This window comes from Carettochelys insculpta, chromosome 16 (assembly GCF_033958435.1).
Source record: "Carettochelys insculpta isolate YL-2023 chromosome 16, ASM3395843v1, whole genome shotgun sequence".
Lineage (NCBI taxonomy): Eukaryota > Metazoa > Chordata > Testudines > Carettochelyidae > Carettochelys > Carettochelys insculpta.
In genome coordinates, this window is record NC_134152.1 from 18,353,920 (window position 1) to 18,368,494 (window position 14,575).

The following is a 14,575-nucleotide window of genomic DNA, read 5'->3' on the forward strand; positions in this document are numbered from 1 at the left end:
ACATTTGAATTTTCTAAACTTTGCCAGGGTGTGAATAAACCATGATCTATAAAGCACAATTATTTATTAAAGGACTGTATAGATCAGAAATACTGTCTGCCCAAAGAGTTAACAATCAAGCTGAATTGTAACAAATAAGATATTTAAATTATATGTAACAAACACCTTCAGTGATTAAGACATTTATTCTTGATATTATTTTAGAACCTAACAAAGTATTTGAGCACTTCAAATACTTTTAAAATTACGTTAGTATTCCTAAAATGCTTACCAGCACTAACATTCTTCGAAAGAACTGGAAGGGGGTCAGTGTCTTGATCAGGTTTGATTAAAATGGAAACAGCAGAGGATGCTGTTATTTCTCTTAGAAGACTGCTTACACCTTGGGTGGACTCCTTCAACAATGAGGTTACATTTTGCGTGGATTCTTTTAGGAGATCGGAGACAGTCGGAGTGCACTTGTTCTGCCCATTTAAGTCCTTGTTATCAATGTTAATTGCAAAAAGAATGGAGTTCAGACCTTTAGATAAAGCAAAAAGAAAAGCTATACAGCAGCATAACTAAGTACATATGCAATATTTCATACACCAATTAAATTAATAAAACGTTAAGACTAAGATGAGGAAGTGGGAAAATAAATCCACAGCAAAGTGTAGATTTTAACACTGTCTCCTCTTTTCAAATACTATCTCAAGTATCTCATAGTGAAAGATCCGTGCTGATGACTCACAAATCTACCATTCTTCTCTGGACCTGCCTCCTTCAGTCCAGTTCAAAATCTCTTCATGCCTCTCTAGCATCATCTTGTGACTGTCAGCCAAAGCTTTAAATGGCTAAAACAGAATTCTTAATCATACCTCTTCTCCAACCTTCTCTCATTAATTCCTTGACTGATGACTGCGTACAACCTCCATCCTGTCTATTGTTAAGCCCCCTACTCTGGGCATCATTTTCAACCGAGATCCCATTCTAGGTCCTCAACCTAGGCGGTGTATAAACCTGACAATGCTTTTTGTATAACATCACGATGCACCCTCTCTCACCCATCCACAGAACTAAAAATTCTCATCTAATGTCTCATCATCCATTTTTTCCAATCATGTCTACACCATTCTCTCTGCCTTTAACAAAAACAATCTTTCCTCATTTATATCCATTCAGAATGCTTCTTCAAGGTGATTTTCCTAGCCTGTGGCTTTGACTGCATCATCCCTCTCTTTACATCCTTAGATCAGCCCTATCACACCAAACATAAGCTGCTTGTCATCACTTGCAAGGCTCTTCTGGATCTATCCAGATGCTCCTTAAGCTCTTGTACTCAGTCTTCTCCTCACCTATGATGGCAGTCTTCTTTAGCCATTTGTTAAATTTTCTCAAAAGCATCTCTGGCTGTCTTCCCATGCTGCCCCTCACGTTTGGGAGCTCTCCATAAACATCATAAAGATCTGTAAAACTAACTTATCATCCTATTTCAAAAAACTCCTTTGGCATAATGTCTATTAAAAAAACACACCACAACTTGACAACAGGGAAGCTACCAGTGTGCTGAGACCACTGCCTGTTATGTAAACTAATCTTGTCTGTTTCCCAGTACAACTGTATCCACCTATTGTTGCTTGTCTTACACTGGAACCGTAAGCTCTTTGGGTCACAGACTGTTGGTCTGGGGGCTGTCTGTTGTTCTGCGTTCATACAAGTGGCTAGCACAACTGAGTTCTAGGTCATGACAAGCTTTTACACACTTTATTAACAAATAAGAAGGAGCATCACAGAGGAAGGCTGAAACAGAAGCTAAACCATTAACTTGGGCTTGCAAGACCAGTTTCAATTTCCTATGATCTTGAATGCACTGCAAGAAATAGTGAGCACTCAGACAAAACTACTGGACTGCTCACTCAGGCAAAATGCTCTGCTTTAAGGTAAATCTTGCTATGAAGTCATTGCTCTTAACAGATCACAATTATTTTCTTTTGCTGATGTACTGATACAGCAAAATAAATGACAGTTTTGAAAGATAAAGGTAAAGCTCCCACATAAAGTTATTCCCACCATGGAGAGACTTGCAAAACCTCAATACTCCCTCTGTAATTTAAGCTGGTGTCAATATCCAAGTTTATGCATGCCCTATTACTGAGTACCTAAAATACACCAGTATTTGTCTTAAAAAGAGCATCCAACTCACTGCTTTATGAAGTGCTTTGTAATTACTACAGGTTGAACCTCTCTAATCCAGAACATTCCCATCCAGCTAACTCTATAATTTGGCATTATTTTAGTCAGCTGCTTATCATGGGTGTGGTCAAGTTTCCTGTGATACAATAAAGTTTGTTTACAGCCATCGGTCCTGGCTCTCAATATGCTGTGCTGCTATTTAGCTGTAACTACCTCTAAATGTCTTCTAAGAGCCCAGTGAGAAATGGAAATGCTGGTAATGTGCTAGAAAATATTGACTTCCTGTTGTCCAGCAAATTCTCTTTTCCAGCACCAGTCAAGTCCTGAGGGTGCCAAACAAGAGAGATTCAACCTGTACAGATAAAGGCACATCCCAAAAACAAAGTCTCTCTCAAAACAGTACCACTCAGAGTTTGTCTTATGGCGGCATGTACTTTTGAAAAATCAGGTCCTCTTCTGAAAGAGCAAGCACAGCGTCCACACACAAAATGCACTCTTTCAAACTCCTTTGGAAAGAATATGGCACTTCTTCTGAAGGCCCTTCTCCTCTCCCAAATGAGGAAGGGCACCTTTTTCTGAAAGATTCTGTCAGAAAAACCATGTGTAGATACTCTGGGAGCCTTTGCTCGAAAGAGCAGTCCTCATAATGTTAGATTTTTCAATTCCTGGCCTGTTCTTTCAAAAGAGAGCAGGGGCTGTGTGGACACTTTTTCAAAAGAACAGATTCCTCTTTTGATCCCTTTTGTGTGTGTGGACATGCTCCTTGGAAAGAAGATCTTCTGGAAGAGACCTTCCGGAAGATCATTTTTGCAAACATCACTGTAGTGTAGACACAGATGTAGTTTTCAGGCTTACCAGCTGCCATTGTAGGGATCATGCTAGAACGTTCTTCATCCATCATAAAAGACCAGTCTTCATAGAAGACACTATGAATTGAAAGGTAAACACAAAGCCACATTGTTGTCCTTTTATTTACCATAGGCTGTTTGTGAAAAGATGAACTATTACATCTATTAGATGCGCAGACAGCTGAGCCAAATACAAACAAAAACCTGATATTCATGGAATCGAAAGAATACTAATATAAACTTTAGGCAATCCTAAACTAAAAGTAGTGAAGCCTATTCAAATGTGAGTTGTGAGACAGTGAATACTGGGAATTAAATGGAATAGAAAATGCAAGGATTGAAAGCAAGCTAATAAGATGCAAGAAAAACAAAAAGTCTTGTGGCACCTTATAGACTAACAGATATTTAGAGCATAAGCTTTTGTGGGCAAAGACCTGCTTCATCAGATGCATGACTGGGGGGGTTCAGAGGGGTATTTAAAGAGTGGGGTCCCAGTAAAGGGGAGGGCCAGAGCTGACAAATCTGTCCTTTACTGGGACCCCACTCTTTAAATACTCCTCTGAAACCAGTCCCCTACTCACGCATCTGATGAAGCGGGTCTTTGCCCACAAAAGCTTATGCTCTAAAATATCTGTTAGTCTATAAGGTGCCACAAGACCTTTTGCTGTTCTCAAAGTTACAGACTAACACAGCTACCTCTCCGACAATAAGATGCAAGACATTCAGATCAGGAATATCTCAGCTGTAAGCACTCCATTTATAGTTACATTAGCAATTTCTGGATAAACAACATTAACAGCCATAACACTTACCATTGCATATTCATATATTTCACAAATCTAACATTTCACCTATGGCTACCAAACCATTTTGGTGTAAATAAGAAAGGACAGAAATAAACAAAACAGAGCAAGATCCCCTGGGTTAAACTGAACTGTTGAGCAATAAATCATCAAGTTTAACCAAATTATTTAGGCTTTTGCTCAACAAAGATTTAAAGGCACTAGATAATCAAAGGGAGGTTGATGTGACTCCTCTAAGTAGTAGGCAAGAGAATGTTAACTAATCATGTGTAACTTAACCATTGTTTCCTTAGCAAGCACCATATGCTATCATTATGCATTAAATGCATGGTTAATTTTTTTGCAACCTCGTACTTTATTTAACACCAAGATCTTATAAGCTGTACAATAATAAAAAAAAGGAAAGATGGTGGCTGTAATCTGTGTATTCTAACTTTTTTTTAAATGAACATTGTCTAATTGCCTGTGTGTTTTTTTTTTATTCCGACTCTTTGAATCAAGGTCTGCCATTTAATGTGTTTGTATAATACCCAGAGGAACGGTGCACAATCCTGACTGGAATCTATGGGCTCATTCGGGCTCTCTCCCTTCCGCTCACTTTTTTAATGTTACCCCATGCAGAACATAAGGGCTAGACTATTGCCTTCCATCCTTTACCCATTTCCTGTTTCAATTTTAACTTCTTCACATGACATTCTGATAGCTCTCAATTCTGCTTCCATGTTTGTTATTGTGAGCCTCTCTCATCATCTCTTGCCTTAGTCTTCTCTTTTCCAAACTGAGAAGCCCCAATCATACACTCTGTCCTCAGATGGAAGCTGTTGCATAACTCTGATAATTTCTGTTGCCTTTTTCTGTACCTTTTCCAGTTCCAACATATCTTTTTTGAGATGAGACAAGCACCAGAGACACCTCACCGTGTGTGGCTTGAGGCACCCGCTGCGTGTAGCTAAAGGTGCCTCACTGCATGCTGAAGCTGCCACCTTATGGCCCGCAGGAGCAACTGGTGGAGCCACTACACGCTCCTCCCAGTATAATGCAGTCTTCAGCAGCAGTAAGTCTCCCCCCTCCTTCGGTGGGGACAGGGGGTAGAATTTACGATTTTACAGATCCCAACGGACTTCAGGAACAATGGGGGGGGGACATCTGATGTTCCCAAAGGTCCGCTAAATTGGGGTTTGTAAAATAGAGGGTTTATTGTATTTCCTATCCTCTGTGTAACCACTGAAATATTTGGAAAGTTTTGGATCACAGACTATAAAATAAATTGAACAGTAAACATTTGGCTACGAATAAATTAAAACAGCAGTTAAAAGTGTGAGAATAAGTGGCTTAAAATAAAATTAACTGGTTCATCTACTAATAATTTCAGACATTTTTAAAATGTCAGTGCTTAGTCTGCAAATCGCATGCTTTCCTCCATTATAAGGACATTAAATACAGTTACCTAAGTCGATTTTTATCTGCAAGCAACATATGGAAATATCTTTCCAAAGAATGTTCATTTAATGCACAGCGTAGCCAGGCACGGCCTCTGCCAACATCGGTAGCAATAGCCCTCAGTGAGTAGAAACGTTGTACTTCATGTTTATTCAGAACTTCTTTCACATAGTACCAAAAAACTGGCTCTGCAAATCAGAAGATACAAAATATAGTTAACTCGTCTGTCTGGTCTATTTTTCTCTCTTACTATCATAAAGACAATACCATTTACATAACCTCTCTTTGTACTTACAAATTTTTATGAGAGTTTTTCTCAAAATATTCTTCTAACACCAATATAATTACTATTTCATACTTAAATACCCACAATAACCCATGTCCTAACTATAGGACATGCTGTTTTACTAAACAATACAGTTACCTGCATGTGACCTTGAACTCAGATAAATCATTTCCCAGTTTGCTGAAACCCTTCAGCTTAGTAGATTGCTTACTTCTACAAAGTTTCGCTTAAGATATTTGTGATAAGAATTATACCTCTACGGGACAATTCGCTTTTAAATCTAATATATGTTTAAAAAGTTATACAATATTCCATTTAATTTATATATTATGGCCAAAATTTCATTTGGAGATGCATACTAATATCATTTAAAAAAAAAAAAACCCACACACACTATACTCCAGAATTGATAAGTTTGTTGGCAACAAACTCTACTTAGTATTAAAAGCCTCCCATCAAATTACTGTTTGTTCCCATTAGAACTAGGATACACCAAACGAAATTAATGGGTAGTGGTTTAAAATTAACAAAAGGACATTTTTCTTCATATAGCACGTGATAGGCCTATGGAACTCCTCATCAGAGGATGTTGTGAAGATCAGGACTTTAACAGGGTTCAAAGAATAACTAAAGAAAGTCATGGAAGTTAGGTCCACCAATGGCTATTAGCCACGATGGGCAAGAATGGTGTCCCTAGCCTCTGTCAGAGGCTGGAAACAGATGACAGGAGAGGGATTACTTTGATGGTTACCTATTCTGTTCATAACCTCTGAGACATCTGACTTTGGCCACAGTCAAGAGGGGACACTGGGCTAGATAGACCTTTGGTCTGACCCAGTATGGCTGCTCTTATGTATTACACTTATTAACCTTTCTATTTTGTACAGGAATCTGTGCCACCTCAACTGGCCCTCCAGCCACTTTCCCCCTCCTTGAAAGCACCCCTACCCTGGGCAGAATGTTATGATTTCTACATGATAAGCCAACTAGAGCTCCAGGCATGGGATTGTCATAGCTGCCCCCTCCCCATTTTATTAGGCTGTCACGGAATGTGGGGTTGTCTGTTGAAAGGACAGTTATAAAGGACCTTTCGGTGTGTTGCTCAGGCAGGGGTGGGGGGGCAGCCACGATTGACTGTGGTGGCCAACCCTCCACACATTCCATTAGGTGAGCATCGTGGCCTGAGGAGGGGTGTTGTTTGAAAGGCCAGTTGAAATGCTCCCTTCTCTCCAGCAACAACAACCCTCTGAAAATCTTGGCCATGGAGGGGAGACTTGCCCCTGGTGACAGCAAGCCTCGAAAAATCTTTTCAGGCTTTGAAGCCCTCACTGCACACAAGCCAGGACATGATGCTGCCTGGCAGCATGGTCCACACTGCGCAGCAGGCACTTCCTTTTATTGGCTCTAGGGCTAACCACGTGATGTGGCTCGGTGCGCGAAAACCCAAACTGCATGGTGTCTGTGGGGGAGGAGGAGGCTGCCACTGTACAAATGTAAACCACATAGGAGTTTTTCAGCCTTTCATACAAGCACAACCCCCAGAGCCTAGCTGCCATTTGGTGGGATAGGGCAGGGGCTAGCACCAGCACTGAAAAGAAAAAAAAAATCCAAATGCTCAGCTTACAAAAGGGAGAGACAGAACCATGAACTCCATGTTGGGGCAATTTTTAATGGGTAGATGTAATGATCACACTGATAAGAAAGAAGTTTCTCAACCTCTCATACAAGCATGACCCCACAGGCTAACCGCCACAGACTTCCTGGTGCCAAATTCAAATACCCAGGCTTCCTGTTACCTAATCCCTGCATACCTGCAGAGCAGCTGAGATGAAAGAAGCCAGAGCAGACAACCACAGAGCCTGTGGGATACATAGGGGACACCTCTGGAAGCTAATAAAGTCAATTGAAAGACATGGCACTTCCATATTAGCCTTTGGTCGAACTTTTAAATTCGAACTTGACACTACGCCAAGTCACTTTCGACAATGTTATAATATCAAACTTAACGCTACTTAAAATCAACCTAATGGTATTTACAGAGAAGACAGCAATGGAAAAACCAAGCTTACTGCCTTACATTTGACTTTATCATGTAGTGATACATAGTAGTGATGTATCATGTAGTGATGTATCATGTAGTGATACATAGCTTCATTGCAACACAGAGGGACTAAGCAACGCTGCAGGAATGACAGCCTTCCATTCCAGAAGACACCCCTGAGAGTTGAGTGAAAGACTGCCACTGACTCTACAATCATAGAATCTTAGGTCTGGAAGGAACCTAAGAAGGTCATCAAGTCCAGCCCCCTGCCTAAAGCAAGATCAACCCTAACTAAATCATCCCAGCCAGAACTTAGTCAAGCCAGAACTTAAAAACCTCTAGGGATGGATATTCCACCACCTCTCTAGATAACACATTCCAATGCTTCACACTCTCCTGATGAAATAATATTTCCTAATATTCAACCTCTCCCTCTGTAACATTAGACCAGTGCTCTTCATTCTGCCAGCCCTCACTACTGAAAGCAGCCTCTCTCCATCCTCTTTGAAACCCCTCTTCAGGAAGCTGAAGGCTTCCATCAAATCATCCCTCATCTCTTCTGCAAACTAAATAAGCCCAGATCCCTCAGCCTCTTTTCATAGGTCACATTCTCCAACCTCTTAAGCATTTTCATTGCCCTCCACTGAACCCGCTCCAGTGCATCCATATCCTTTCCATACGGGGGGGCCCAGCACTGGATGCAATACTCCAGATATGGCCTCACCAGTGCCGAACAGGGGGGAATAGTAACTTCTCTAAATCTGCTGGAAATGCTCCTCGTCTTCTTGGCTACAAGAGCCCACTGTTGACTCATAACTAGCCTCTCATCCACTCTAATCTCTAGGTCCTTTTCTGCTCTACCGTTACTTCGCCAATCCGTCCCCAGCTTGTAACAGTGCTTGGGATTCTTCTGTCCTAAGTGCAAGGCTCTGCACTTGTCCTTGTTGAATCTCATCACATTACTTTTGGCCAAACCCTCCAATTCATCTAGGTCACTCTGGACCCTATCCCTACCTTCCATCATATCCACCTCCTGCTACCTTAGCATCATCCGCAAATTCACTGAGGGTGCAATCCATCCTCTCAGCCAGGTCATTAATACAGATGTTGAACAATACTGGCCCACAGAACTGATCCCTGAGACACCCCACTTGAAACTGGCCACCAGTCAGACATTGAGCCATAGATCACTGCCCATTGGGCCCAACCATGTAGCCAGCTTTCTACCCGCCTTACAGTCCATTTATCCAATCCATACTTCCTTAACTTATGGGCAAGTATATTGTGGAAAACTGTATTGAAAGCTTTGCTAAAGTCAAGGTATATCACATCTATTGTCTTCCCCATGTCCACAGAGCCAGTTACCTTATCATAGAAGCTATAATCAGAATGGTCAGGCATGACTTGCCCTGGGTTAATCCATGTTGACTAATCCAGATCACCTTCCCCTCTTCCAAGTGCTTCAAAATGGATTCCTTGAGGATCCTCTCCATGATTTTTCAAGGGACTGAGGTTAGGTTGAACGGTGTATAGTTCCCTGGATTGTCTTTTTTCCTTTTTTAAAGATGGGCACTACTTTTGCCTTTTTCCAGTCATCAGGGACCTCTCCCAATCACCACAAGTTTTAGAAATAATGGCCAAACGTTCTGCAATGACATTTGTCAATCCCCGCAGTACCTCTGAGTGCATTAAATCCAGACCCATGTATCTGTGTATGTCTAGCTTTTCTAAAAAGCTCTCAACCTGTTCCTTCCCCACCAAGGGCTGCCCAGCTCCTTCACGTACTGCATTGCCTAACGCAGTAGTCTGAGAGCTGACCTTATTCATGAAGATGGAGGGGGAAAAAAAACCGTACTTCAGCTTTTCTCACATCATCTGTTACCAGGTTACTACCCTCATCCAATGATGGCCCCACACCTTCCCTGATCACCATGTTATTGTTAATATGTCTGTAAAAACACTTATTACCCTTCACATCCCTTGCTACCTGCAGTTCCAACTGAGCTTTCCCCTTCATGATTACTCCCCTGCATTCTCAAACCATATATTTATACTCCTCCTTAGCCGTCTTTCCAACTTTCCATTTCTTATGCAAATCTTTTTCAAGTATAAGCTCGCCAAGGATTTTCCTAGTAAGCCAAGCTGGTTGTCTACCATACTTGCTGTTCTTACTGTGCATCAGGATGGTTTGTTCCTGTGCTTTCAATAAAGCTTCTTTAAAACACTACCAGTTCTCCTGAACTCCTTCCCATTCATATCAGCTTCCCAGCTCTCCCCCCCAACCCACCCCATCATTCTAGGGCATCTAGAAAAGGAGGCTATGGAACTTTGTGTGAGGGCAAAAGGACTTCTGTGCTCCACAGGCTTTTACTGAGCCTCTAAAAGGAGCCTCATCAGCTCTAGGACATGGGGACTCCTGTTCTCGCTTTCAGGTGACACCAGACAAAAAAGGAGCAGCACTATTTCTTGCTAACTGTAACCAAATTGGTTTGTATGAGAGACTGACTAAACAAAAAGTAAGACAAAGTGGCCTTGTAAGTTCTAAAGTTTTACTTTGTTTTATCTTTGAATGCAGGTTTTTGTACATAGTTCTACATTTGTAGAAATTCATCTTTCATGACTGAGATTGCATTACAGTGCTTATATCAGGAGAATTGAAAGATGCTGTTTAAGTATTTGCAATCTACCATGTGTTTTAGGCAGTTTGTTCGATCAAGAACTTTTCCTAAATGGTAAGAGCTAGGACCACAAAATTCAGTGTACAGCTTTCTCTTAGCAGTACAGTTTTGGCTGTGCCCAGAAAATGAGATGTGCCTGGAATGGGATTACTTCTCATAAAATTGAACAGAAAAGAGAGAGAATTACCAAATCAAGTAAACTTATCAAAACTAGCATAACTAAATGAAAGCTGAAAGATATTGAACCAAAATGATCCAGAAACACTAGGTGCCTGGAATAGAATTGCTTCCTAATACACCTTACCAAAAAAAGAGATGAAATGAAGAAATTCGTAGTCACACACTGTTTTGCTCAGCTAAAGCAAGGCATGATTTTGAAAGCTAGAATAAAATGTTGTAGGAAACCAAATTGACTATAGCCCTTTTTTGTTATAACACAGACAGTTTCTAGGGATAAAGGAAAAAAATATATTTGAAGGAATTCCCATTTAAATTTTGATTTTTTTGTTTTTTTTTAATTACTAAGAACGATTTAAAAAGGGAAATATTTTAACAATCCTTTTAAGAAATCCGAAAAAGTTCACTTCATAAAAACCACTTTTTAAAAAATATAAACATTTAAATAAAGCATGTACATTTTTTCTTTTATTTTCAAAAAATCTTAATTGAGGAACCAAGCAACACTGGGTAAATCTGCTAGTCAACAATATAAAGATCTGTGCACTTTATATTCTGTGTTCTAACTGCAATTAGTATACTTAAAAATGTAGAAAACATGAAAAAATATTTAAATAAATGGTATTCTGTTATTGTTTAATAGCATGATTAATCATGCATTACCAGGATGAAAAAATAGAACCATATAGCCTTGTGTAACTCAGAACCGTGAGATATTTTTTAAAAAGGGAAAAAATTCAAGTATGAACAAGTAAACCGGCACGTTCACTGAGATCAGAACATGTAAGACAGAAAACCACATGCCTCAAAGTCACGTCAACTGCTTAAACTTGGTATTATAAAAAACACGCCCATGGGGGACGTTTCATTACATACATTACCATTTTGGGGATCATAGTTATACATCTCTGTTAAATATAGAATACTAGACAATAGAGACCACTGGGTGGATTCCGTATGGCAATTCCTTTTGTCCCATCTTCCTTTACGCACTGGTCCTACACATGGACTAAATTTAACAAATAAAATGGAACTATTCACACATTAAAAATTAAACATTTGCTTCCCATGGATCAGGGACTTGAATAATAAACTAACATAGAAAAGTTAAAGAAGTCTGTGTGTGTGGAAGTTGTATTACTCTGTAATAGCTGTATTACTATTTCTGCAGCTCTGGTCTGGCTTGTGTTTATTTGGATTTCCTCATTTCAAAACAGTTAAACTGGTACATCTAATAAAAGTTTCCTTAAAATAAAATACATCAGTAAAAAAAAACTATGACAGTTTATTTATTTTATGAAGAGTATCTCTTATGATTGCTTTTGAAAACGTGAATTCATTTATTTCTCAGTAAGACAGAAAAACAGAAGGAGGAAGTGAAAATGTTACTGGAATCAAAAAACAAGTGATTTCCCCTTCTGCTCAAAGCTAACACCCCCACTGCCTCCCGGCACTCTACTTACGGACAGCAATCAAGGCTTTCTGAAAACGATGTAATTTGGGGAATCAACAGCTAATATTCAAAATTTATTTACTATAAAATTAATACTAGTGTTATGTAGTATAGTCTAGTACAAACCTAATGATATAAGACAGGATTTCAAAAAGCACTAAGTCACTGATTAATAGGAGCGTACACAAAGCGATTTTTAAAAATACCACTTCTCAGATTTATAATACTATTTCCCAGTCTGACAACAGCATACAAAAATAATAATCAGGAAGATGATCTATGTGGCCTTCAATCTTATCTATATAGTGTAAGGGAAAACACTGTTAGTTACCCCAATATTATTTTGCATAAAGAGTGTTAAATTTACACAAATTTTATGTTCCGTTTATTCCATTTGTTCATAGGTTCAAAAAATAAGCTTATTTCATTATATATTACTCAGTTGTGTATTATAGGATTATAATACCATCCTGAAGTGGTTTATTGGGCAAGGAAAAACTAATTTTGAAGAGTGGTTTCAGAAACCAAAAATATTTTATGATGCGGGGAGCAGAAAAAGCCCAATGTAAACAACTGTAACTACCTTGTACTTAAATATTTGCCTTGTAATTAGTTATGAATTTAAAAAACACACACACACACACACACACACACACACTTTGCACATTAAGTGGCATTGTATGATATTTGGACCTTGTTTTTTCTGTATAATCTGGATGGATTTTTTTTTTTTTTTATTTCTTATTTATTCACAACCAAACAGGTACAAAATTTTGTTATTTCTAATCGTAGCTTGATTAGATACAAACATTTTAATCCCCCCTTGTCATCAATTATTAGTCATTCTTTATAAACATGCAGAAAACGATGGTTGTCATGAGCAGCAGCACTGACAGCCACCATGGGTCCCTGGGCAAGGTGGTGGGAGAGGGAGACGCAGCAGCTCTTCACCGTAGAAGGGGCGAATCCAAAAGCAGAAGGGGAGGGGCCAAGAACAGAGAGCTTTCATGCTGCCCCCACTCACTGACAGACACATGCAGCTGCAGCAGTGCTGCTGTGGCACTTCAATGGAGCCTAGAGATCTGGGCCCCTGTGAAATGCTGGGTTTGGGGGCAACTGGCTCCTTTGACCCCCACCACTGGTGGGCCTGCAGGAAGGGTAATCACTGCCTATAATATAGTAAAATCGCATGTGTAAAGAAAACAAAAAAGTTTAAGAATATACAAATGGCACTTTTGGGGGAATCCTATATTAAAAAATTAAAAATTCTGCATACTTTTTAAAATTCTGCAAAATTCTGCACAGTTTGTCAAAACAACATTGTAAAATTGCATCAGTTTCAATTATTTTGGCAATTAATTTCAAAAGTACCTGTCAGCAACTACGTCTGTACAGGTTGAGCCTCTTTAGTCAGCACCCTTGGGAACTGACTGGTGCCAAACCAGAAGATTTGCCGGAACATGAGGTCAATATTGTCTGGCAGCATTTCCGACACTTCCACTGTTTGCTGGGCTCTTTGAAGATCTTTATGGGTAAATCACAGCTAAACAACAGCACAAAACACTGTGAGCAGAGACTGGTGGCTGTAAACAAACTTGATGGGACCACAGGAAACTTGGCCACACATAAGTGGTTGTCCAGCTAACTAAAACTGTGGTGGATTACATGTTGCTGGGCAAGAGAGGTTCAATCTATAACAATAAAGAATAAATAAAAATTTCCCCAAAAGTAGAGAGAGTTAAAGCAACTTCTATGATAAACCACTTTCTGTTTCTCTGCCCACTCCCAAACAGCCAGGGAAGCCAGGCACTCACACTCCCTTACCCGTGGAACCTATTCCCAGGGTAATTTCGCCTGCAACTCCTCCCGCCTCAGAGCCCAGCTGCAGAGGTAACCCTGAACCTCCTCCCCCGTCCTCTTCTCAGCTTTGCCCAGAACTCCAGAAAAAGTAGTGGCCGGATGATGAAACATGGGTTTCCTGCATGTCGCCTTCTTCCTTTACAGTGCACTAGGAACTCTAGCTCCAGCTCCTTCACCCCCTGGGAAACATGGTTGCTATAGCCACATTTTTTAGAGCCAAAATGTAGCATTCAGCAATGTTAATCACAGAGTATTCCTTTGGGTAATAACCAAGTAGTAACAGTATTAAATTACATTTATACCTGTTTTGGAAAAGCACAATCATGCAGAAAAATAAGTTCACTTACAAATAGTCACTGAGACAAAATGATAATATGTTCCCTTCAGTCATTATTCAGTGTTGCTAAAGTTGCCTGCTAAACCATATCCATATTCTCATTCTTGACTGAGCTTCCACGTGTTACTTGTTGTTATGATATTCTATATAAGCAAAAACAGTTAATTTCCCTTCTCTCCTCTAGGTACTGAAAGAATTTCCTATCACTGATAGGCAGCCAAGTAAAAGGCTATACTTTTTTAAAGGGTTATATGAATACAAGGACGCTTGGGAACAATTTAGCTGAGCTAGGTAATGTGGATGGATATCTCAGAATTTAATATTAAAAAAGCTCACAGATGGGAACAAAGAATCTCACATGCTTTTCATTCTACCACAAGCTACACAGAGAGAACTGGCAAAAAACAGCAAGGAGTAAAGGAATGCTTTCAATGTCCAAGTATTGTGACCATCAGAAGCAGTAACGTGTAACCATAGAAT

General features: G+C 39.7%; 1 protein-coding gene across 7 annotated transcripts in view; it reads right to left on the reverse strand.

Moving 5' to 3' along the window:
* SNX29 (sorting nexin 29) overlaps window positions 1-14,575 on the reverse strand; it is a 487,403-nt gene that overhangs the window by 447,930 nt on the left and 24,898 nt on the right. For all 7 annotated transcript variants that reach the window (XR_012647696.1, XM_075010432.1, XM_075010435.1 and 4 more), the window contains exons 5-7: window positions 5,271-5,451; window positions 3,028-3,098; window positions 272-520 (exon numbers count right to left, since the gene is read on the reverse strand). Coding sequence is in view for 6 of the 7 variants with exons in the window: in XM_075010432.1 (XP_074866533.1) it covers window positions 272-520; window positions 3,028-3,098; window positions 5,271-5,451 (501 nt within the window). In the remaining variant the exon portion in view is untranslated. The remainder of the gene's footprint in view (window positions 1-271; window positions 521-3,027; window positions 3,099-5,270; window positions 5,452-14,575) is intronic.